This window comes from Alosa sapidissima, chromosome 9, assembly GCF_018492685.1.
Source record: "Alosa sapidissima isolate fAloSap1 chromosome 9, fAloSap1.pri, whole genome shotgun sequence".
Taxonomy (NCBI): Eukaryota; Metazoa; Chordata; class Actinopteri; order Clupeiformes; family Clupeidae; genus Alosa; species Alosa sapidissima.
Genome location: NC_055965.1, coordinates 16,342,117 through 16,368,877, shown reverse-complemented (window position 1 = coordinate 16,368,877; position 26,761 = coordinate 16,342,117). Strand labels below are relative to the sequence as shown.

Here is a 26,761-nt window from a genome sequence, read left to right as displayed (position 1 = left end):
ATCTATTGTATCTGTAAAAAAGAATTGATTTGAATATAACATATTTTGAATACTATTTATTGTGCCATGAAGTTGTGTCCCCGAATGTGCACGCAACCCTGTTACCAATACCATTTTTGCCTGGCTAATAAAGGGTTAAAATATTATGTCATATTACAAACAAGAAATGACATCATCCAATCATTTTCAAAAAACATGGGTAGACAAAAGGTGAGTGTCCTCTTCCAATTTTAATATATTTTCAAACTTTTCTGGGATAATTGAGTACGTAAAGCTTAACCACGCAACCCTGTTACTCATGTTTTAAGATTAATGTTGAATAATTTCAATTTTTATTTTCTGTATTTGTATAACCACATTGGTCCTTGACCTTGGTAAAATAGCTACATTTTACAGCTAGCTTCTGTTCATAAGGTAGATGCTATATTAGCATTAATTCGCAACTCTAATTAAAGTAACATGTTTATTATCATAGTTATCATGGTATTTTTTGTTAACTATGACATATTTATGATTAAATATGCTGAGTTAAATTATAAAAATGAATTTATTTGTATAATTAAACATTATTTACATATTTTGAATAAATTGCCAGATTTTCTTCTGTTAGTACAGCTTCATTGCAGCATAGTGTGCTAAAATACATGTTGAGATTCAATTACAGCTGAAAATAAACACATTTTGGTTAGATATTTGTGATTATTTGCAATAGATAGGCCTAATATCAGAATTTGTAATGGATTTCTACAGATTTATGATGTTATGACTCAATTTGCAACCCTGTTACAAAAACATTTTTATTAAAACAAGGATAAATAATGGTAAGTAATTTTGCTATCACACAAAAAATTACATCAATAGTCCTTAGAACAGCTTATATGCAAATTTTAGAACAGATACTGGAATTATTAAAAACAACTGTATGTCACTGTTCAAATGGAAGATAATTAAGCCTTTGATAGTTAGTCTAATTAACATATATAATATATATTAACAATCTTACCTGAAATCATATGACTATTCAGTGTAAAATGACTTCCTTTATTGGATGAAAAAGGATTTACTGAAAAATATTTAAAAATGTTACTTTTTTCATGCTATTTTGTATTTGTAACAGGGTTGCGTAACTACATGTACACAGCAAATAAAACATATGAGGTGGAAAAAGTACCGTTGATGCCTTAGCTTGACAAATCATATAATTTAGAAGTTTATGACCTATATTTCTTAAATATTCAACATAAAATGTTAAAATAGAAAATAATTATTTAAGAAGTGTAAATGCCAAAATGTCCTCTAATTCTGGAATGTCCCTGAAAACGTAAAACTATTATTCACTTTACATAGAGGTCATAACCAACATGTTTACTGGCTATATAACTAAATGCAACGTGTAATTGTTTTCTAAAGTAACCTCATCACTGGAAGGAACACTGGACGAAGTCGTAGGCCTAGTACTAGAAGCCATGTTAACCTTGGCATGAAACGGCCACCGTAGGAGTTAAAATGCGCTCGGAATGGGAGGGGCTAGAAAGTAATATTCAGTTGGTTGTCATATAGAATTTCACCGCTAGATGGGAGAAGTTCTTACACAAGGTAGCTTTAACTAATAAAGCACATTTAAACACAGCATAAACTGATCAAATCCACACTATGGTGGTGGAACTTAATGGCAAGCAGTTGCTGCACAGACACCATTGGTTGCTTCCTCATCTCTTAGATTGTCTTCATTTTCATGTAAATCTTGAGTACCATCTTCCGCATTATTCTATGGTAGCTTCAGCGAAAGTTCTACTAGGAAGACTCGTAGTGTAGCCTTACTCCTCCCATGCTTACAGTACACGGAGCCAATCTTAACTGCCTACTTTCGGGAAAGCCCCGCAATCTGATCATTCACTCATTTAATCAGCGCTAGCCTATAGGAATTCAGTGGGCACTTTAAATATGTACCACCTAACACTGCTTCTACTTCTCAGTACGCTGACCTTGACGTCCTATTGCAGTCGTCTTTGTTGCTCTGAACGAATCACGAAGTTTCAACCTTACCTTGCCAATCTAGGGGCCAAACTCACGGACCATGTCTGTCGGTTCTCCTCTGCTCCAAATCGAGTCGTCTGACTCGGACGAAGACGTCGTTCCTCCAACCCAGCCCAAGAGGAGCGTCAGGTCGATCCAGGCCAAGTCCGACTGGGCCCGTTTCTCCGCTGTCGATATCGCGGCGGCGTTGACGGAGGCGGGGATTCCCTTCGACGCCGGCCTGCGGAAGGGTGACCTCGTGCTTCTCGCACACAATGCCATCGGCAGTCCCGCTGTCCCCGTTGCGGCTGGTCCGTCGGGTCCCGCTCCTGCTCCCGCCGCTGAACCCGCGGCCGACCCGGAGGAGCCTGAGCGGCCTCCGAGGAAACGCCGTGCCAAGGCCAGACACGTCGCCCCGGCGCCGCGTGGGCGGCCACCTGCCGCTCGGCCCCCGGCCACTCCAGCCCCGGCTACCCCTGCCCTGGTCGCTCCGGCCACGCCTCAGCCCATCCTGGATGCTGTTCTCTCCCTCGCTGCTTCGGTGAGGGCCATCGATTCCAGGATTCAGGCGCTGGAGACCCGGCGCCCGGCCCCTTCGTCGTCCTCGCCTCCCACGGCGCCTCCGGCTCTCGCCTCTCTCCAGTGGCCGGCCTCCCTCCCGGCCCCGAGCTGCAGCGCAGCTATTCCGCCTGCAGCGTCTGCCGCTGTTTCCCTCGGCGCTCCGGCCGTGCCTGTCTTCAGCCTGGCATCGGCTATCCCTGCTCCTCCGCTGGGTAGGGGCTTCGTTGCTCCCTCCGCGGTCTCAATCTCTCCGCAACTCCGGCAGAACATCATTCAAGGTAAAGACGTTAATCTCACTTCCTTGTTATTGCCATCTCCACTTCCTTGTTATTGCCATCCTCAAAAATTCCGACCCGAGGCTTTCAAAGAGCCTGTTGTTCTGTGACTTCGTGATTGCCTTCGGCATGTACCGCGATGTCCTCTGCAGTGCCTTCCCTGATCGCCGACTGGAACTGGACACGTATCTCGCCATGATGGCCGATTTTAATCAGCGTTATGGGGGTGCGCTGTTCTATCAATATCACAACTCGTTCTCCGCAAAGTCTGCTTCCTACATTTCCCTCTACAATTCCCGTTTAGACTGGTCCGTCGTCGACACGGAGCTGCTGGTGAGGCACTTCAGCGGTCAGCGATCGCTCAGCTGCAATATTTGTAGCTCCCACGGCCACTCGGCCAGTCTGTGTCCTCAGACAGTCTTCAGCGCACCTTCCGTTCCGGCCACTGCCCGGGGCGACGGCGTAAGGGCTCCTCTCGATAGGCAAGGGCGGCCCGTTTCCTATTTTAACGGGCTCGCTATCTGCAACAATTTTAACGAGGGCGTCTGCTCCCATACTAACTGTCTTTTCTCCCATGTCTGTAGCCAGTGCAAGGACCCTCATCCAAAGTCCGTCTGCCCCCGTCGCGTAAGGCCTCCGCGGGGAGGAAAGGTGGTTTCTGCAAAGAAATTCTAGCGTCTCCCCCGTCCACGCCTATTAATGTATCCGTTTTGTCATATTATCTCTCTGCCCATCCTGACTCTGTGTTTGTTGATTTTTTGCTCACTGGTCTCTCTCAGGGGTTTAGGGTTGGTGTCCTGTCCCCCGTCTCTGACTCGTACGTGGCTAGGAACCTGCAATCTGCCCTGGCCGAACCTTCTGTCGTGTCCGAACTCCTGTCCAAGGAACTTAATAAAGGCCCTTTCTCTGTCCCTCCTTTCTGCCCCTTCCGCGTTAATTCCCTCGGCGTGGCCACTCGGAAGTACTCCGGTAAGAAAAGGCTGATTTTTGACATGTCCTCGCCTCACTCCGACATCTGGTCCAGCGTTAATGAAATGATTCCCCTCGATTCCCCGTTTTCACTCCACTACGCTTCCGTCGACAATGCCATTTGCCTTATTAAAATCGCCGGCAGGGGCGCTCTCCTGGCTAAGGCCGACATCACAGACGCGTTCAAGGTTATGCCGATTCATCCCGCTGATTGGCCGTTGTTCTGCGTTAAGTGGCAGTCCAACTTTTATTTCGCCGTGCGGCTCACGTTCGGCTGCAGGAGTAGTCCCCACATTTTCAATTGTCTGTCGGAAGCGCTGTGCAGGATTTTGCTCAACGTCTGCCGCCTCCCGTTCGTCCTCCACCTCCTGGACGATTTCCTGCTAATTGATTTCCCCGCGGGGTCTAGTTCAGGTCTGGACGTCCTTCGCGCTGTATTCTTGGAGCTCGGTGTCCCTCTGTCGGCGGAGAAGACCCTGGGCCCCGTTCACTCTCTCGAATTTCTGGGCATTATCCTCGACTCGGTTGCAATGCGGGCCTCTCTCCCGGGGGAAAAATTAGCTAGGATTCGCGAAGTGTCCGCCTCATTTCTCTCCGTGGGCACGGTGGCCAAGCGAGACCTTCTCTCTCTCTTGGGTCATCTCAATTTTGCCATGCGCATCATTCCGCAGGGTCGCTCCTTTATTTCTCGCCTGTTAATTCTGGCCCACTCCGTTGTCAATTTATCCGACCCCGTCGTGCTCGACCTGGGTTGTCAGTCGGATCTTGGTTTCTGGTCTAAATTGCTTGCTGAATGGAACAGCATCTCATTTTTCTATAATGATCACTCTGATTCGTCTGTCTCTCTTGAGCTGTTCACGGATGCCGCTCCGTCTCTCGGTTTTGGGGGATTGTATAAAGACGCGTGGTTCGCAGAAAGATGGTCGGACGAATTTATGGCATTCGCCTCCGATGCTGCCTCGTCCGCCCTCTTCGAGCTGTATCCCATCGTGGTAGCCTGCGTACTCTGGGGTACCCACTGGTCAAGAAAGCGCATCACTTTCTTCTGTGACAACGAGGCAGTAGTGGCCATCGTAAACAAAGGTCGCTCTCGCTGCCCTAAAATAATGTCCCTTTTAAGGAGGCTCACCTGGCACTCTGTTATACACAATTTCATCGCAAATGCCATTCATGTCCCCGGATATTTTAACGTTCAAGCTGACGCCCTCTCTCGTCTCCGTTTGCAGGAATTCCACCGGCTCTGCCCTTCAGCCAACAAAGTGTCCACACCGTGTCCTCGTTTCGCCGAGCTGATCCTGGATTAAATCCTCTTTGCCTCAGTTCACTATTAGAGAAAGCCAAAACGTATATGTTAAAAGGCGTTGCTAAGTCCACAATCAAAGCCTATAATTCAGCCTGGTCCTGGTTCTCCATATTTTGTCAGCACCATCACACACCCATCCTCCCAGTTCTCATTTCTACCGTCTGCGCTTTCCTGGTCTACTGCCTTGATTACCGCGGCCTCAAACTTGCGTCAATTCGCAAAACAGTCGCCGGTTTACAATTCCACGCCAGGCTTCACGACCCCGGTTTCCCTAGTCTGTTCTCCAACCCACAAATACGCCTTCTCCTCAAAGGCTTCCAAAATTCTTCCCCGCGCTCCATTGACACTCGCCTCCCCATTACGGCGGATATTCTAAACATCATGGTGGCGGTGCTTAAACGCGGCTACCACTCAGAGTACGTTGATAGCCTGCTGGAGGCCGTCTTCCTCTCGGCTTTCTATGGCTTCATGCGGTGCGGAGAATTCACTACAAATTCTCTGTACGACCCCACACGTAATCTCTCTCTCTCTGATCTTTCCTTTTTCCCCACTTATTTCACCATTTGTCTGAAATATTCTAAAACCGATACTTCTGGTCGTGGTACTACTATTTCAATTGTAAAAATAAACAATGCATTATGCCCGTTCGCCTCCATGGTTCATTACCTTAAATTACGGCCTCATACTTCACCAGTTTTCCCCCTATTTATCACACCAGACGGTCAGGCCATGACTCGTCGCTGGTTCAGCAGCCATCTAGCTAACGTGCTGCTCAAATGTAACCTCTCTCCAAAGAGGTTCACTTCACACTCATTCCGCATTGGCGCAGCCACGACTGCCGCCCAAAAAGGGCTGTCCACGTCATCCATCAAAACGCTAGGAAGGTGGTCATCCGACGCCTACACATCATACATCAGACTAACGCCTCATGATGTTTTCGATGCTCAGAAATTACTCTCTCACGCTAACTCAGGTACCTCTTTACCTTCTCAAATTCTGGTGGCAGTGGTTAAATTCTGGCATTCGCCTGCACTAATCGCCGTAACGTATCGGGGCCCAGCATGCCGGTAGCTCGCGGTGATTTAGTCTCAGCCACGGGCCTGTTGCCCTCTTCACTGGTTGCTCGTTCGACGCTTATGGTTCAGGTCAATACTCGCCGGTTGCCCGGCTCGTGATGCTCGTCTAGGTTGCCCGAGACGCTGGTTGCCCAGTTTGGTCCAGGTTGCCCTGGATGCCGGTTGCCCGGCCATCACTTGGTCTAGGTTGCCCTAGACGCTGGTTGCCCAGCTCACTGTCCAGGTTGCCTTGGACGCCGGTTGTCCGGCTTGTGACGCTCGTCTAGGTTGCCCTAGACGCTGGTTGCCCAGCTCATGGTTCAGGTTGCGCCGTACGCCGGTTGCCCGGCTCGTGACGCTCGTCTAGGTTGCCCTAGACGCTGGTTGCCCAGTTCGGTCCAGGTGGCCCTGGATGCCGGTCGCCCGGCCGTCACGTTGGTCTAGGTTGCCCTAGACGCTGGTTGCCCAGCTAATGGTCCAGGTTGCCTTGGACGCCGGTAGCCCGGCACGTCTCGTGGTCTAGGTTGCCCTAGACGCTGGTTGCCCAGCTCGCATAAGCACTAAAGTCCAAGTTGCTCTGGATGCCGGTGGCCTGGCTCGTCACGATGTACTAGCTCGCTAGTCACTGGGCGCCCAGATCGTGAAGTGCTTATGGTCCAGGTTGCCCTGGACGCCGGTTGCCCGGCCGCCGCATTGGTCTAGGTTGCCCTAGATGCTGGTTGCCCAGCTCGTCAAGCTTCTAAATCCCACTAAAGCGAAAGCATGCTGCGGGCCCCACTACAACCATAGGTTATGGTTAACACCTAGCTACCTTAAAATTCTGTCGGCGTCCTGGCACGTCATCACCCCGGCCCAGTCATGCCGTTTAATTCATCTTGTATGTATACTAATGTCTCTGCTCCTCTCAGAACCAGATTACTGAGTCACCGCCCCGGCGGTCATCGCTCATCCTTTTGGGGGTAGACTCCCCGCCCCTGCCTTCATCCATCGGCAGGAGACGAGATCCGCTCATCGCTGGACGGATCCGAGACGGGGCCTACGCCAAAGACTGTTACCTACCTATTCAGGACTCTATCATGCTTGTATCCAAGCTGTTCCGTTACTCATTAAATTGTTAACTGATTCTATTCTGTCTACTGAGTCTTTCTGGTAGAAATGGTAGCTTCAGCGAAAGTTCTACTAGGAAGACTCGTAGTGTAGCCTTACTCCTCCCATGCTTACACGGAGCCAATCTTAACTGCCTACTTTCGGGAAAGCCCCGCAATCTGATCATTCACTCATTTAATCAGCGCTAGCCTATAGGAATTCAGTGGGCACTTTAAATATGTACCACCTAACACTGCTTCTACTTCTCAGTACGCTGACCTTGACGTCCCCTCCACCTCCCCTCCAGCCACCTCTGCCAGCAGTCCACGTCAATCGGGCATGGTCTGCCTGCCACACCATCTTCTTTCAGCCACCGCCACCAGTTGGTCCCCGTCTCGTCGTGGGGTGTAGGCTCCCCGCCCCTGCCTTCATCCATCGGCAGGAGACGAGATCCGCTCATCGCTGGACGGATCCGAGACGGGGCCTACGCCAAAGACTGTTACCTATTCAGGACTCTATCATGCTTGTATCCAAGCTGTTCCGTTACTCATTAAATTGTTAACTGATTCTATTCTGTCTACTGAGTCTTTCTGGTAGAACTTGATTTACAGTCCCCCCACACGCACATATTTTAAGTATGCGGATGAGACTGCCCTAAACTGTGTATAGGGATATCGCTACAGATTAAAGGAATGAACTGGAACAAGAACAAGAACAACACTTCAGCAACATTTGACAGTGTGGGGCTTTCCAGTGATGTGTTTCCAGTGAGCTGCTGCAGAGGGCAAACACGCAAACAGGGCAAACTAGTCTGCCGCACAGCTGAGTGACAGAATTGGGGCAGAGTGGCACTGTGCCGTCTAAATCCTCATGAACCAAACACTACACAAAGCTTTTCAAATGTTTAAATTGGATCTTGGCCATTTGATCTTTTCACTGTAATATGTTTATATGAAACAATCTAGATAGGACACGTAGTTTAAGAGAAAACAATTTTGAAAATATATAGTTCCGCTATGGGCATGATGATTTGTTCAGAATTGTTCAATGGTTCTCAGACGACACTTTTGTCCAAAGCAACTTACAATGAATGACATCGATAAACATTACATTAACATTAAAATGAACAGTTTAAAGTCAAGTCATTTAGCCAATATTATAATACCAATATTACAGTATATTATAGACTAAATAATAAAAAAGGAAAAACAGAATAATAACCACACTGCACATTTTTGGTATTAATCAACAACACTCACCAGTGTTGCAAGGTAACTTGGGTAGGCATTATGGCTAAATGTTACTTTCTTGTGATAATGTTAATTTTTTCTCTTAAATATTTATTGTGGCTCAATATGTTGTCAAGGTAGAAGAAGCAAATTGACCGCATGGGATTTTCAGATTATGGTCAGTGCATCGAAGGGAAAGAGCAGTGACCCCTCCCGGTCGTGAACCCGGGGGTCTCGGGGGTACTAAATGTGCAGCTTGACCGCAACGCCAAAAAGCCAGGCCCATTGGTATAGCAGTCAGAGAGCATACTCAACCGTAGTGATGGCACTCAGTCACATCAGGATTAAATTGAATCAAAAATGCCCTACTCCCAAAGTATCCTGTAGTTGTATAGTTTAAGTGAAGTTGCATCTCTAAGTACCAACTTGAAGGGAGTTAATGTGTATATATATAATGATGTAGTGCAAAATTTAGGTCACCTCACCCCATCTGTCAAACCCCATGCCAGACACCTGGGTGTCATCCTCGACTCCGACCTCTGCTTTGACAAACAGATTAGCTCTGTTGTCAAAAATATTTATCAGCTCAGAACAATCTCCCGCCTCAAATCTTTCCTGTCTCACAATGACCTTGAAAAAGTTATCCATGCATTATTACATCACGGCTGGATTTTTGCCTCTACCTTGGCCTCCCCTAATCCTCACTTAGACGTTTGCAGCTGGTCCAAAATGCAGCTGCACATGTTCTAACTGGCACCAGGAGGCATGAACATATCACCCCCATTCTGGGGTGCGTTTCCCAAAAGCATCGTTGCTAACTACGGTAGCAACTAACATGGTTGCAACTATTTAAGTACGACACAACTGTTCCCCAAAACGATAGTGTGAACTATGGTGGTGGAACTTACATAGTACGATGCATCGTGACACTGCGTCAGTGTTTCCCAAAACCATAGAAGCAACTAACGTTCGCAACCACTTTCGTAAAGTTGTGTAGTTACAGCTACACCTCTCGACCTGTAGTAGCCTATGTAGTAAGAACCATAGTTGCTGGAGACGACGTAACCCTGATGACGGAACACGCAGAGGACAGATGGATGAGAGGTAGCCATTAAACGATCCCATAACATTGCTGTGGGATACCATACCATAGCATTGCTGGAGGCTACAATTGCACATTACTGGACAACGTTATGTGGTACAGTCGAAAGTGAAGTGTTGTGAAGTTAGCCTACAACAGAGCGGCCTGTGGTGAAGTGTTATGGTGACCGCAATCATCTTTGTTATTATTCGTGAATTTACATGTAGCCTAATGCTAATGTGTCAGCACAGATTTTTTCGAACACCCGTTAAGTTATCTGGTGATAAAGCTTTTGAATGCCAACGGTAGTTATGTGAGGCTAGCATTGTAATTGTTATAAAAGGATAACGTTACATTGTAGTCGTATGTTAAGTGTGTTTGGATGAAGCATCTGCTAATCATACACATAGCTAACGGTTTATGGACTCTACAGCTCATTATGATGTGGTGAAGTGACTGTGCTGTGGCAGAGATGTAGCGCGTGTGCTTTACATGAGAGAGGTCAGGGGTTCAAGACTGAGTCGATGGGTGTGAGGTGAGTATGCCTGTGGTGTGGGGTTTGTGTTGTATCTTGTCTGATCACAAGCTATGTTTAGCGGGTGTAGAAGTTAGGCTACTCTTAGTTATTATATGATCTTGATATTTGAACACATAGCTGAATTATGTTGGTACAGTGACATTGGAGAATGCTGCTGTGAAGTTGAGTAGCCTCTCGCTTGGAGAACTTTGAACATAAGACCTCTGGGACTTAAGTGAGCATGCAGAGTGCTGTGGTCAGTGTCAAAATGTGACACGATTTTCACTGATTTAACTTGTCCTTCATGGCCCAGGTATGGGTAGGCCTGTCATTGGAGGCGGAAAAATGGTAAGATGCCTTTGCTTTGTGACCTTTCAATCTGTGTATGTATTTTGATGTCATGGCTCATAGGAAACGTGTGTCTGTGTGTGTGTGTGTGTGGGAGGGATCATGGGGAGAAAGTGATGGTGGGAAAGTGAAGTACATTTACCCCCTCACCCCCACCAAACTAAAAGAAATGTAAAAAACATACAAAAAAGGGGAATGTGGCAGGGAATTGTGGGGTTTGGGTGTTTAGGGGCCAAACATATGTGCAACTAATTCCCAGTGTGCTTCCAGGCCAGCAGCCTGATGTAATAATGCATGGATAACTTTTTCAAGGTCATTGTGAGACAGGAAATATTTGAGGTGGGAGATTGTTCTGAGCTGATAAATATTTTTGACAACAGAGCTAATCTGTTTGTCAAAGCAGAGGTCGGAGTCGAGGATGACACCCAGGTGTCTGGCATGGGGTTTGACAGATGGGGTGAGGTGGCCTAAATTTTGCACTACATCATTATATATATATATATATATATACACATTAACTCCCTTCAAGTTGGTACTTAGAGATGCAACTTCACTTAAACTATACAACTACAGGATACTTTGGGAGTAGGGCATTTTTGATTCAATTTAATCCTGATGTGACTGAGTGCCATCACTACGGTTGAGTATGCTCTCTGACTGCCATACCAATGGGCCTGGCTTTTTGGCGTTGCGGTCAAGCTGCACATTTAGTACCCCCGAGACCCCCGGGTTCACGACCGGGAGGGGTCACTCCTCTTTCCCTTCGATGCACTGACCATAATCTGAAAATCCCATGCGGTCAATTTGCTTCTTCTACCTTGACAACATATTGAGCCACAATAAATATTTAAGAGAAAAAATTAACATTATCACAAGAAAGTAACATTTAGCCATAATGCCTACCCAAGTTACCTTGCAACACTGGTGAGTGTTGTTGATTAATACCATAAATGTGCAGTGTGGTTATTATTCTGTTTTTCTTTTTTTATGATTTAGTCTATAATATACTGTAATATTGGTATTATAATATTGGCTAAATGACTTGACTTTAAACTATTCATTTTAATGTTAATGTAATGTTTATTGATGTCATTCATTGTAAGTTGCTTTGGACAAAAGTGTCGTCTGAGAACCATTGAACAATTCTGAACAAATCATCATGCCCATAGCGGAACTATATATTTTCAAAAAAAATGTATCTTAAACTACGTGTCCTATCTAGATTGTTTCATATAAACATATTACAGTGAAAAGATCAAATGGTCAAGATCCAATTTAAACATTTGAAAAGCTTTGTGTAGTGTTTGGTGCATGAGGATTTAGACAGCACAGTGCCACTCTGCCCCAATTCTGTCACTCAGCTGTGCGGCAAACTTGTTTGCCCTGTTTGCGTGTTTGCCCTCTCCAGCAGCTCACTGGAAACACATCACTGGAAAGCCCCACACTGTCAAATGTTGCTGGTGTTGTTCTTGTTCTTGTTCCAGTTCATTCCTTTAATCTGTAGCGATATCCCTATACACAATTTAGGGCAGTCTCATCCGCATACTTAAAATATGTGCGTGTGGGGGGACTGTAAATCAAGAGAATAATGCGGAAGATGGTACTCAAGATTTACGTGAAAATGAAGACAATCTAAGAGATGAGGAAGCAACCAATGGTGTCTGTGCAGCAACTGCTTGCCAATGACAACTGAGAACGAGAGTTTTTGTTGTAAAGAGCTCCAGGGTAGATCAAACTATCATAGTGTATGATATAAAACGTAGGCTATTCGGTATAATTGATTTCATAATCATCTACCATTGTAATTTGCTTCATGAGAATATACAGTAAAACGCTATGCTTTGATATATTATATTTACAATTTCTGTCAATTTCTGATGATTCATGAGATATTAAGGAATGAAGTAATACATAAATCATGAAAGATTGAATTCATGATAATTCATGTACCCTTCATAAAGTGTTACCAGAAGTTATTTCAGTTCTGGTGTGACCCAATGTTTAAAGTTTCACTGTCTTCTTGGGGATAATGAGCCCTCTCAAAAACAAACATATCCTGCTTCTGCAAGCGCAGCATTGTTGATGTCTTGCAACAAGATGTTGTTCTTGTTGTTGTACGTTTCTAAAGAGGAATTAGAATTGTTTATAAGACAAGGTGAACTTTAGTCCATGGGCCAGACCATATCTTGGTATTGGTTCATGTTCAACACATATTTCATTTTTTTATATTATTGTGTTTGGTATATTTTCTAAGGTTACACCGAAGCCTTTCATTCAAGCCCTTTTGTAAATACATATGACAAGGGCAATTCCATGGAAAATTATGTTTTTTGTAACATCCATAACGCCAATAAAATGTGATGGTATTGTATGATATGAATGATTACATGAAATTTGAGCATTTGCTATTTGCTATGTACATGACAAAAAATGCACACAAGATTAATTTTATCACATCATACAAATGCCAAGGCATTTCACTGGCGTTATGGATATCACAAAAAGTCCATTTTCCGTGGAATTGCCCTACAGTAGACAATGGAGCTCTTCAAACTTTAAACACACACACAATTTCCGCCTTAATCATATTTTATTTTTGTCTTGGTGCATTAAGAAACATCAGAGAAACCTGGAATACTGACACGACGATTCAGGAAATGTATAATTTATGAGTAAGGCTATTTGCACCCCTGGTACAAGAAGACATATATTCCGGGATATTGAACATATTTAACATTCTCTAACCATATGATTTCGAATTTGTGCAGTTTTCAGCACAAAAACTCATTTTTTCGTTTGCTCTTTTGCATTGCTCTATGCTGTTCTATGGTGCTTTCTGCCTCTTGGTTGCGCACGCCTGTTTTTGTGACGTTGCATAGAAATATGTATTCGTACCCTGGTGCAATTAGAAGTGAATTCTATTTGTACCCCGGTGCACACAGCAATGTGTCCTATTAGTAGCCTAGCCCGTCTGGCAGGGGCGCAGGAGATATTTTGAAAGTGAGGGGGACCAAATTGTGAACACAAACCCATAGTGAGATCAGATTTCCAGATATCGGATCGCTACCTCTGGTCCACTTTCGACCATAAACTTGCCAGAATATTAAGATAATACCATTGATTGTTTTCAAAATATTTTTTGAAAAAATGGTCAAAACTGTGAGATGAGCACAACGCCAGATCTGCCCTCAGACCAGCTTCTTGCTATGTGCAATTCTACTTTTATTTATTTATTTTAGATTTATTTCTATTTGGGCCAATGGTAGAAAACTCTAAAAGCAACATGGGATGTTGATATTTTATCAAGCCATGAATGAATCATCATGCCTATCCAAACATAGACTACATGATCAAATAGCCTAGTTAGGCCTATACTTAAATTGTCTGGTATAAACCAAATCAACTCTCCACTATGTGTTTGCAGTTAATATTTATGCAACGTTAGAACATGTTGGCTTAACAAGTTACCAGTCCAGAACACACAGAATTGCAAAATTGCAACAGAAAGTTTACTTTATAATAATCAACTACTATTTGTTTCAACAGCATTTAAACAAAGCTATAATAAAATTAAATATAATTTATAAAATTAAAAAATAAATACTGTTACTGTAGTAACTGTACCACATTATCCCAAGCTTCAAAGAGCTCCCCACGTCTGTGACAGGCAGACGTGATGCCACTAAATTCTCACCTTGTTTATACACACTGAACGCGTAAGAACGCTAGGTCCATCACTCTGGGGTGTAGCCTGCTCTGGATGTATGCACCAAGGTAACTGACATATCCAATTTGTGTCTTGAAATTATGTTTGAAATAAATGTCTTAGAACAACAACGTTTGGTATAGACTTGTATTTTATAGGCTAGTTAGGGTAGTAAAACGAGTTGATCAGTAGGCTAGTTGAGTTTGTTATCAATAAACATAACAGCTAATGTCATGTTGAGCAGGAGACTAGGCTACCATAAATCCTCAAATTATGCCCGGGATTGATTCTATATAGTTGGACAAATAATGGCAGGTTCCCATATAGGCCTACAAGACGGGGTAACAATTGCCATCAGTCCACCAGCACTAGAAGACATTGTTTCGATTTAAGTCAATGAAATAACACCTCTTCTAAAAATTTTATTATATTGTTGGTTGGATTAATAGCCTACGGTTGGCAAAGAAAAATCGTTTTCCTACCATGGGTCTCCAACACACATTATCAAGCTCACTCTCTTGCCGCCCCTTTCGAGGTAATTGCCGGCTGAAGCCTAGCCTACTACATTTAAACACAATTGTTTCGCGACTCAAGGCATAAATAAAAAGTACTAGAGAGATATAACATCCACCTTCTGTCAAGATGATGGATGGGGGGCCCCCTAATTAAGGTCAGAGGTCAAATTATAAATTCGCTGATTCAAGGGGGCGTTACCTTCCAGATCATTCTTGATCACGTGAGGTAGGCGTATCTTATGACGTCATGATGGGGAGGTCTTATTTTCTGCAGGCGTGTCTTATGACATCATACAAAGGGGCGGGACCGTTCTTGTTTTTCTGGAACTTTCAGCAACATCGGCGTAACTTTGCTTTGTGCCTTGAAACCGTAAAAAGTGTAGAGTTTTTTTTTTAAAAATGTATAAAAGAAGTAATTTTTTTAGTTTTTAAAATGTATTAATGTATAAGAAGTTTTTAAAATGTATTATTGAAAAATAAAAAGAAATTAAAATAAAAGTCTGTAAAGCACAACCAGAGAGTGTGTGAGAGGGACAACCGTGTTGAACAGTTAATTTTTGTTGCCGGGGGCCTGTGCGGCGTGCGTGGCTTGCGAGGGCTCTGAACTCGGGGGAGCTTGGGATTCCTTAGGATTCCTTAGGATTACCCGGACCTAGTAGCGGGCAGAGGCAGGCAGGCAGGCAGGCAGACAGAGTCCCTGGGATGGGACTCTGCGCGCGCGAGAGAGAGAGAGAGAGCCTGAAGTCTGGAGCTCTTAGTCGCACGTCTTCTCCCTCCGACGGTTTGGCTGAAAGTGACTGAAAAAGCGGGAAGGATTAGGGGCGTGATCAAACAAATGGGGAGGAATCAAAAATGCCTGTGGGCCGGGCTAGAGGCTGACTGTACAGGCACAGCAGGGGGTAGAGGTTGACCTTGCACATGCACATGTATGTTGCAAACGTAGGGGCATTCCTTAACCATCGAGTCACGCTACGTCATCAAGCACGAGGTTCGCAAACACAGAGAGGATAAAAGGAGCAGATGCAATCGAGCCCCGGTAACCTTTTTAAAATTCTCCTTCTCTGCAGCATCAGCGCGCATAAGAGGTGAAACCTAGGCTAGCCATTGTGTGAAAATGGCTGAGCAGATGCAAACGGGCACTGGGTAACCTTTTTAAAATTCAGCTTTAAGCCTTATGCCCTGCGATTGAAAGTTCAAGCACAATAGAGGGTGGTGTAGGATTACATACATGTAGCCTATGTTGCAAACACAGACATTCCTTAAGCATTAAGACACGCTGCGCCATCAAGGACGAGGGTCGTAAAAACAGAGAGGATAAAAGAAGCAGATGCAAACGGGCACTGGGTAACCTTTTTAAAATTCAGCTTTAAGCCTTATGCCCTGCGATTGAAAAGTTCAAGCACAATAGGGGTAGTAGGATTACATACATGTAGCCTATGTTGCAAACGTAGGTATTCTTTAAGCATTAAGACACGCTAGGCCAAGCGCAGAGGCTCGTAAACACAAAGAGGATAAAAGAGCTAGAGAGAAAGAGCGGCAGTGCTAGCGGCAGTGAGGAAGAGGCGCTCACTATTGATATGGATGCTGTTGCGGGGCCGTCTAGCGAAGCAGTCACTCCTCAAAACAGGATTTCTAAACCTGACGAAGACCTGGCGAACGCTCCGGCAAGGAAAAAACCGAAGCCCATTTTTACCTCCAGATATCAAGATCCTCCTCCCAACGAGTTAGGAGGAAAAGAGAGATGGTGTAATATCATTTTAGGCTACGACTTTTATTTTCAATTGGGGCAACTGAGTCTGTAGACCTATAGTCTACTGTGACGGGACAGATCGAGGGAGCTCCTCCAAAGGACCCCATCATTTTGAGATCTTATGACTTTAAAACGTGTCAAGGAATCATCGGTAACTGTTTGAAAGGTAAAACGGAGGGAGAAGAGAGTATCTCTGCGGTGTGGTGCTCTGTACCTACAAATGATGAGAACGTTGTCTATCAGGTGTTTTTGTTGCCTGAAGAATGAAGCTCCGCCGTCTTTCTTTACACTCTCTCGTCAAGTGGGTGAGGATGAGGAAAAGGCTACAGTGTAAATTGTGATTAGTTCGCTTTACTTAAAAAACTGTGAAAACCTGTTGCCTTAGAAAAAGTAAGTAAATTAACTTGGTAAAGTTTGTTGTACTGTATATTGTATAATATTCTGAGTTGTAAATTCATACGAAAGTTGTTGTTACTCACACACTCACAAACAAACACACACACACACATCCATATGAACATGTAGACACACACACAACAAAATGTAGTCATTCAAACTAACTTGAGCTTCAAACTAACTTGCTTGCTTAGGCTACTTAAAGATTATTAAGTAATTATTCCAGTTGTTAATACACCTTATATAGCACATTAACTTCCACAATTTTGCATTGACATAGAATGTAATGCTAAACTGTTTTCATTCATATAATGACAAGATTTACCACAAACATTACAGAGTGTGCACCCTGCATGTATGAAACTCAGGCTTTTAATACACATTTTTAGTTTGTGCAGAAGGTGATGTTGGAGTTAGCCTTAAGGGGTTGCATGAGAAATGTATGTTAGATTGTGTAAAATACCCTATAGGGTTTATAGGCATATTAAGGCCTGCATCTGCATAATCTATCTTTAATAATCAATTTTTCTGATTTTTCATAAAGCCAGATTGTATTTGAGTATATACTGTAGACATATCAGCCTCACTACTTTAACTAAAGCAAACATTTTATATTCAACAGTTAATATTGAGATTGGATGTCAGTTGTCAATAAAAGACTGCGTCGTTACATTCCTTGTGTCACTGATTCCTTGTGTCCTTGTCTTCTGCCTCACACATTCTTTATACATAGCGCCGAACCCTCATTATAGCCCCAAAATGAACACGGAATTCCACTAAACGTAGCATTCTACCTTGTTTTGAAGGGACTGGTTGTTTTTTGAATGGTCTGGCACTTGCCTAAAGCTAGCCTCTAGTGTGAATTTGGTGAGGTTTCACGTGTACTCTTCAGTTTAGAGATTGAGGCGTCTGATGCTCTGTGTTTCCGTGTGATAGTGAGGCCTTGCTGTTCCGGACAGTATTATTTGGCGACCTTCAACATTTTATCCATTCCTACTTGTGATAATAAACTGTATAAAATAATAAACTCTCTCCTTTAATCCTTAATAATAAGCCTAATAAGACTCATTTCCATAACGTTACACTTTCTTCATGGAATGGTGGGCATTTCATTCATTCATCATTACTCTGTAAGCATTCTTGCGTGCGTTCATTTCTGAACAGAATTCACAATTAAATTGACAGATTCACATTGTCAGATTCAGATGTTTTTTTTTGTAAAATGTTTATGTGCACCGAGTAATACTTACTTGACTTACTTACTTAGTATAACTTAGATATAACTTCATCTAGATAAGTTCCTTTACTTGTCTTTTCCAGGCAATCGGTTTCCAAATTGTTTAAAGTGTAGTTGTATAGTTAACACATCAGATTTTACAGCGTACATTACTGTGTGTACATGATTCAAGTGTAATCGGATCATTTGGTGTGTTTGTGATTTGACAACAAAATAGAGTTTCATTTTAAAACAAGTGTTTCATTTTGTAAAAGATCCGAGGGATTCTGTTATTTGGCTGTGGCGGCTGTGTGTTAATTGTGTTTTTCGAAAAAAATTGAATTTGAAATTTCAAAATTCTGCTTAAGCAATGGAAGGAAAAAAAAACTGTAACAACAGTTCTGCTCACACCGTTCTCTAAAAATTTGCTCCACGATCTTACGAAGCCCCCTTTAGTCAAATAAATCTCCTCAGGTTGTAATTTTAGGCTATTCTCTTTTGACAACTCAACTGTTTCCACAACTTTGTTTTCTGGAGATTTTAATCATTTTACATCTCTGAATGACAATATATCTTGTTTTATACTTTGAGAATCCCCACATTTTTTTGTTTAGATCAGAAAACCGCATCGGAAATCAGTTTCCGTCCTTTAATAGAGCATTGTTCAATTTCCAATAACCTCATAGTGATGGAAAATCTGAGGGGTCTGTTTATCCGGACAAATAGCAGACTGGGGAAACGTAAGACATGATCAATCCACGATTTGAGCGTTATGTTTTTTTATTTGACATAGTGATGTCCAAACCTCCTGCACATATCTGTACATACAGTACTGTGCATATCCGTCTATATGGTTTTCTTATAATCATTTCTTATAATATATTCTGTAAATAAGCTGCAAACATCTATAGTATTCTTACTACTATTATAAAGTTACTGCTACTTCATTGCACATATCTGTAGCCTACATGTTGTTCATACATTGTTCATATGCTATATAGGCCTGCTGCTAATACGCTGCACATATTTACCTTCTGGGTTTACCTTCTGTAAACCAGCTATTCTTTTCAATTTCTTGTCCTGTCCGTCTATAATTTATATATCACATTGCACTTTCCTGCTTTTTTTACACTTTTGGTTAGACGCAAACTGCATTTCGCTAACTTTGTACTTTGTATATAAATAAATACTTACTTACTTACTTAACGGAGCGCACAAACTTTCTTTTCAAAATGGCGGACATAGCATTTTTCTAATTTTTATAGCGACGCAAGGGGTGATTGATGAAATTTTTGGGGGTGTGTTAGTTTTTAACAGTGTTTCATTGGTTGATAACAGTTCAGGGGGGAGTGTTGTAACATAAAGACATAAAAAGCATCGGGTAGGTGTGTACCGAGTAACTAACTTTCAAGACAGTCAAACCAATAACTTGTCAAGAGTTTCTGGACCTGTATTTACAAGGATGGCCGAATCGCATACACCAAGAGTATCCGTTTCCAAGAAAAGAGTTACGCTCACGTCGGTTAGCAACAGGCTAATGGATCCTGAAATAACTTTTGCAGCAAAAAGAGGAAAGCCGGAAACATTCGTAAACTTTTTTCATAAACCGAGCAATGCTCTGGAATACCAATGGATGTTGAGTGATGGTCGCATAGGAGGCTATGTTTTTGACAAAGAAGAATGCAGTGTGAAGCTATATGTTTTGGCTTCACCGTATTTGGTGTTTTCAGAGGGGATGCTACACATCTCATTTTGTGCTGTCGATTGGATAATGTTTAGGGATATTTGGAGTGATCTTGAACTACCTGTTTCGGATAGCACCTTCACAGCATCATGGAATAGTTCGGTCTATACCAAATGTTACCATATTTATGCTAATTGTCTTGAAATAGAACCACAGGGGTTCATTCATCTGTGTAGTGATGACTACAGAATAGCAACATATGCTGAAGCAATATTTACTGCAGAAAATGATGTAGAGAAATTCGTACAAGGTCCTAAAGTGAGGTATCTATGGAAAGACATGCTTGTTTTAAGTAATGTTTTCAAAAAGGTTGATAGATTGTTCAAATGTAGTGTTGGCTTGGATAGATACCAAAGGATCAAGAGGCGTCTTTTCCCGATGCGTTGCCTTGATCTAGCCAACAATTGTGAATCGTCAGCTTTGGAATCAACGCCCCTCGTTTACGAAGCTTAAACAGTGAGCATGCAAAGGGTCACTTCAGTCTCAGCGATAACTTGAAACTTGAAATGGCTGAAGAGTATGTTTGACTTAACGAAATGACAGACATACAAGAAGAAGAAAATGCTGAAACACCAATGATTGTCTCGTCAACAAATACCTGTGAATCCTCTGAAGCTACCGGATTTGGTTGTCACTACCTTACAACATCCTAAAGGCGTGTGTGTGCAGCATTCTACAGCATATCATCGCTGAGAAGTTATGTGAGAATTGTTTCGGCGGTGAAGTCCGGATGCCTACTACTAGCAGAAGCACATAGGGGATCTAAAAAACAGAGACTTTTTAAGCCAGAATTGTTACAAGTCATCACGAGTGTTTTCCAGACGTAAGGAATTCATGCAAACCCTCAAAATTCCTGGGGTGCTGTAGAGGCCCTTGTGTATGAAACATTACAATCAAGGAAAACATTGCTGAAGCTCTGGATTAAAGCTCTGGACTGTTGGTGTGAAAAATACTTTTTTCAAAAGATCATTGTGTTAGAAACAGGCAATCAAAAGATTCTGACTTTTCAAGATTCTGTTATAGCCTACCATAGAATTTGCAGTGCTTAATGCCCTTAAAAACAAATAATGCTTGCTAGGTCATTGTCTGAAGACTGCTCTAACCTATTGTATGTAGAGTAGGGGCCTCCATTAACAAACCATATCACGTAACAGTATGTGAAATTTGAAAAAACATACCATAGACAACATATAATAGCTGTATGTACATATACTGTAGATGTTTGTATCATTAATTTGTATGAAAATGTGTTTTTTGTATTTATAGATAGCTTTTAAACTAGTTTGATACTTTACCATTGTAAATGTGTTTGTGTGGGTGACAATAAATGTTATCAAAATCAATATTTGGTGAAAAGGTTATCATGACGGACCCTCTAAATGCGGTTTACTATACACCATCCAGTGAGGGGTCTTTCAACGATAAAACAAGATTAAAAGAAGCTGTATTTAAAGATACAGGTGTACGTTTGTCTGACAAAGATGTCACCGACTGGTTATCTGTCGAGGATTCTTATACACTTCACAAAAATATGCATGTTAATTACAAGATAATTGTTTTGAAACAGTTTCAAGCAGACTTGGTGGATATGCCTATATACTCAAAGTAGAATGATAACTTTAAATATACGTTCACACACAGACATTTTTAGCAAATATACCTGGGTATGTATGAAAATAATAATTGTATAAATAGTTGAATCCATTTTAAAGGAGGAGGGCCTCAGAAATGGCATTCAAACGGACCGTGGGGCACATAGTAAAAAATAAAGTCATTACCAGTAGGAATTATGCATCACTGACATCATCTTAAACCGTCATCTAGTGCCCCTACTCATGCTAATTCATAATAATACATTGTATTGTTCTGAAAACTGGATTGTAAACTGTATTTATGACGTGAAGAACAGATAACAAATAACAATTGTGAGCACTGTGGCAAACATTCAATAAGAAACATATTGGTTCAATTAGCAATAGGCTATCATTAAATGGTGTTCAAATGCTATTGTTGAAATGCTAATTGACTATTGTGATAGATGTTAAGGAAAGGATGTTTTGTGTGTTTTATCTATCTTTTCCCATGTAAATGTTAAGTTTTTTGTGGAAGCCAGCTTTCACAAACATTAGCTATCATTTTCCTAACTAGCAGTGTTAGCTCATAGATATGAGCATAGACTAACATGGTAAGCCAAACATATGCGCTAATTCAAAAAGGATGGTAACGTTATAACATTAGTGTTGGTGAAAGAAGCCTGGTATGTGGATGCATGCAGTAAGCATGATCAGGGCTGTACGTTAACTTTTTTGCAAGTAACACCGGTGCTACAGAGGTTAAAAGTTTTGTAGCACCAGCCATAAATTCTGTTTCATCGGAATAAAATCAATTCAAAATCATCAATTGTGGTTGGGATCTAGGGCTACTGCAACTGGATTGATAAAAGGTCATGTAGTTGTAAACATCTCACCCGGCTACATTGTGTTTGAGAAGAGCAAAATCTATCAGTATGGTATGATATGACATGCTATTTTGTTGTTGAATTTATAAAAAACAAAAAAATAATCCCTGTCAGTTCCATGCAGTTCAACTTTTCAACGGGTATCAGAAAGAGAGGTCATGCTACTCCGTCTTCAGTGTCCCGCTGGCGAGACGGTTATCCCCCCTCCCCCACCTCCCCCAACATTCTAAACCAATTGTATGCACCGTATTGCTATGTAGCATGGTAATGGTATACACCATTTGAAAGCTTGGACTCTTGGGAATCCAAACATGACAACTTTTCATGTACAATCTGTATAGTGCTTTACATTGTCAGATTAATCTTACTATGTCTCACTTAAATTTCATCAAAAATGCCCTCCTCCCCCTCTATCACCTTTGGTGCTTCCCTATCTTCTAACTGCAGTGTATATCCTTAGCAATAAGTAGATTCAGCATATTGGGTCTTGACATATTCACAGGAATCCATAGAAATGGAATCTTCATGCTGTTTTATCCAATATTCGATGTGCAGATGTATAGTCCATCTTATACACACCCATTGAAGCAACAAAGAAAATGGAACAAAATGAGACTTTTGTGTAATTGTTCCATATTTTGCGTAGTCATTCTATATCAGAAACCCTGACATACAATTCAAATAGTCTACAAGAAACTTCAGAGTGTTATCTTTCATTTGAGACCAAGATTATGCTTCTACACAAAAGGGGTTCATATGCATGTAAGCATTTGATTGTCAGTATGCATTTTGGATAACCAATAGTCCTATGGGGAGTTTCCATAGGGCATTTTACGAAACGCATGAGCATATCTTGGCAAATAATGGTACCCACATTTTCATTCTATATTGATCTACTGTTGCACACAGCTCCACAATACCTGGTGCTAGGGCTCAGTTGTGTTTCTAAGTCGTATCAAGTGAACTAGAGGGTTGAAATGTGGTCAGTTCAGAGATGCTTGTAATCCGACAGAAAAAAAAATCTATATTCTAGCCTTTGTAACTCTGTGTCAGTACAGTTATTCTGATTGTTTCCAAAGAAACTACAGTGTCTCTGTCTAACTACAGTGTCCAAAGAGGTCAAGCATTGGATAGGCCCAACTAGGTGGCCTCTGAAGCAGGCGCTGTGCAATTTCAGACAAAAATTTGAAATTGGTATTGAGAATGAAGCGGTTCATTTTTCTTATACGCATTGTAAGTCAGTTCATATATTTTTGAGTAAGTAGAAGATGTGCTGAAGATTTTGTTCCACTAAGATTAAATTCACATTTAGTTCATATTTCTAAGTTTTTAGATTAGAGTATGTTCAACTTTATTGTCATTGCACGGGTGAAATATTATTTTTCATCTAACCAGCGGTGCAAATGAGAACTGACATGTCAAACATTTGCCAATATTTTTGAGACGGTAAAAAGCTGATTTACACTAGTTATTGCTTTCATGTGGCTGTTGAAATTTATATCACTGTCAATTAATACACCCATTTCTAACAGTATACTTTGCTTTCAACCCTTTTGTGTCAAGGAGTGTGGCAACCCAAAGTCTTTCCTCCATTTTACCAAATATTATTACTTCCGTCTTGTCTTTGTTCAGCTGAAGAAAATTTTGAGACATCCATTTGTTCATTTGCTCAATACACTGACAGAGATTCTAGGGAACCATAGTCATTTGGCGACAGAGCTGTACCGTTTTTTTCAAGTGTTTTGTAGTCTAAGCTGAACTCTGTTCTCTATCAAGTTAAGTTTCCCTCTATTTGTAGCTGGAAATTCCTGATGTTGAAGTAGTAATTGAGCAGATATGTTGACTGATTTTGTCAATTTTACCTTTGAAAAAGATGACTAGTTGAGAGAAGTTCAGGCATTTATTTTGAGGCGGGATTTGTTAACTTCTTGACAGTTGAAAATAGAAAATAGTGTTATTTTAACTTCTACTGATGATGTTAGAAAAGAAAGTCTATCTTCCTTTGCATACGTCAGAGTTATACTGTATGTGCGGAGCATCTCTTTATGGATCTCAATGCGGATCTGAAGTTTGTATTTACGCCATTTTCTTTCGGTCTTCCTACACTCTCTTTTTAGGAGTTTAACCGCTGGATTTTGCTTCCATGGTGCTTTGTTTGTCCTTAACTTTCCTGAATTGTAATGGAGCAATGTCATCCATAATGGTTGCCATTTTTGTGTTAAAGTCATCCAATTAGTCTTCTACCGTCTGAAAGTAGACTTGACGTCTGTGAAAGTGCTTGCTCAAAGAGAGCCATTTATGATTCTCCTTTTTTTGTCATCATAGAAATGTTATTGGGAACATAGACATTATAAAAGAACACAGAAATGATCGGGTAAGGTCAGGTCTTTAACAGTTGTAGAGACATTGAGACCCTTTGTGATAACAAAGTCGAGGGTATGGCCGAGAGAGTGTGTTGGCCCCCTGTACATTAATTCCTTGGCATAATTGTTTTCAGGATTATCCACATGTAAGTTTAGATCCTCTGATATAATCTGATAAGACTGACTGATAAGACAGTCAAACTCTATGCAAATGACTGACAGCATATCACCTAGCTCTTCAAGAAAGACTTTAGCTGAATGTTTTGAAGACATGTAAATTGTCAATAATAAAATCTGAGGAGAAGACTTGCAGTAATGTGTGCACACACAGGTATTCAAATGATGTAAAGTCACCGATGATGACTACCCAGTTGGAAGGATTGGAGTGTGTTTTCTGATTTATTTATTTATTGGTGATGGTATGAACATATTGTATGTTTTTACAGGCTTGCTCATGTTTCCCAAGGCTTGTGCATTGTTTTCTGAGATACTACTCTAAAATGTTGCTAAATGACTCATTACATCATACTTAAAGAAACACATTATTCACCTAAATTCTATGGTCTATGGCTATGAATCCAAACATGAAAATAAGATAATAGATAATAGCTTCTGCAAAGTTACTGCAATGACTTTGAAAAGTAATTTTGTAAAATCAACCAATGAAACACTGTTAAAAACTAACACACCCCCAAAAATTTCATCAATCACCCCTTGCATCGCTATAAAAATGAGAAAAATGCTATGTCCGCCATTTTGAAAAGAAAGTTTGTGCGCTCCGTTAAGTAAGTAAGTAAGTATTTATTTATATAGCACATTTTACATGCACAGGGTGCAACACAAAGAGTGCGGTAGGACTCGAATACATGCACTGCAAATTTGCCAGTGATTTGTCAAGTAGATTCAACTTGAATTGCTGGGTCTTAGATTAGATTCAACTTTATTGGCATTATGCAGAGTACAAGTACAAAGTTAGCGAAATGCAGTTTGCGTCTAACCAGAAGTGTAAAAAAAGCAGGAAAGTGCAATGTGATATATAAATTATAGACGGACAGGACAAGAAATTGAAAAGAATAGCTGGTTTACAGAAGGTAAACCCAGAAGGTAAATATGTGCAGCGTATTAGCAGTAGGCCTATATAGCATATGAACAATGTATGAACAACATGTAGGCTACAGATATGTGCAATGAAGTAGCAGTAACTTTATAATAGTAGTAAGAATACTATAGATGTATGCAGCTTATTTACAGAATATATTATAAGAAATGATTATAAGAAAACCATATAGACGGATATGCACAGTACTGTATGTACAGATATGTGCAGGAGGTTTGGACATCACTATGTCAAATAAAAAACGTAACGCTCAAATCGTGGATTGATCGTGGATTGATCATGTCTTACGTTTCCCCAGTCTGCTATTTGTCCGGATAAACAGACCCCTCAGATTTTCCAACACTATGAGGTTATTGGAAATTGAACAATGCTCTATTAAAGGACGGAAACTGATTTCCGATGCGGTTTTCTGATCTAAACAAAAAAATGTGGGGATTCTCAAAGTATAAAACAAGATATATTGTCATTCAGAGATGTAAAATGATTAAAATCTCCAGAACACAAAGTTGTGGAAACAGTTGAGTTGTCAAAAGAGAATAGCCTAAAATTACAACCTGAGGAGATTTATTTGACTAAAGGGGGCTTCGTAAGATCGTGGAGCAAATTTTTAGAGAACGGTGTGAGCAGAACTGTTGTTACAGTTTTTTTTTCCTTCCATTGCTTAAGCAGAATTTTGAAATTTCAAATTCAAATTTTTTTTTCCGAAAAACACAATTAACACACAGCCGCCACAGCCAAATAACAGAATCCCTCGGATCTTTTACAAAATGAAACACTTGTTTTAAAATGAAACTCTATTTTGTTGTCAAATCACAAACACACCAAATGATCCGATTACACTTGAATCATGTACACACAGTAATGTACACTGTAAAATCTGATGTGTTAACTATACAACTACACTTTAAACAATTTGGAAACCGATTGCCTGGAAAAGACAAGTAAAGGAACTTATTTATGTAAGTTATACTAAGTAAGTAAGTCAAGTAAGTATTACTCGGTGCACATAAACATTTTACAAAAAAAAACATCTGAATCTGACAATGTGAATCTGTC

The 26,761-nt window shown here is 41.4% G+C and overlaps 1 protein-coding gene across 1 annotated transcript; it reads left to right on the top strand.

The window, feature by feature from the left end:
- The first annotated feature begins 2,077 nt into the window (after positions 1-2,077).
- Positions 2,078-5,128, top strand: LOC121717981. Its single transcript, XM_042102706.1, has 3 exons — positions 2,078-2,855; positions 3,157-3,314; positions 3,437-5,128. The coding sequence occupies exons 1-3, from the start codon at positions 2,078-2,080 to the stop codon at positions 5,123-5,125; spliced, it is 2,625 nt and encodes an 874-aa protein (XP_041958640.1). The 3' UTR covers positions 5,126-5,128.
- The last annotated feature ends 21,633 nt before the right edge of the window (positions 5,129-26,761 follow it).

Excerpts from the sequence above, each read along its gene's own strand:
- LOC121717981 (XM_042102706.1), top strand. The coding sequence starts at position 2,078 with ATGTCTGTCGGTTCTCCTCTGCTCCAAATCGAGTCGTCTGACTCGGAC. Across the intron at positions 2,856-3,156 it reads CCGGCAGAACATCATTCAAG|ACTGGTCCGTCGTCGACACG; the intron begins GTAAAGACGTTA and ends ATTCCCGTTTAG. Across the intron at positions 3,315-3,436 it reads CCACTGCCCGGGGCGACGGC|CCAGTGCAAGGACCCTCATC; the intron begins GTAAGGGCTCCT and ends CCATGTCTGTAG.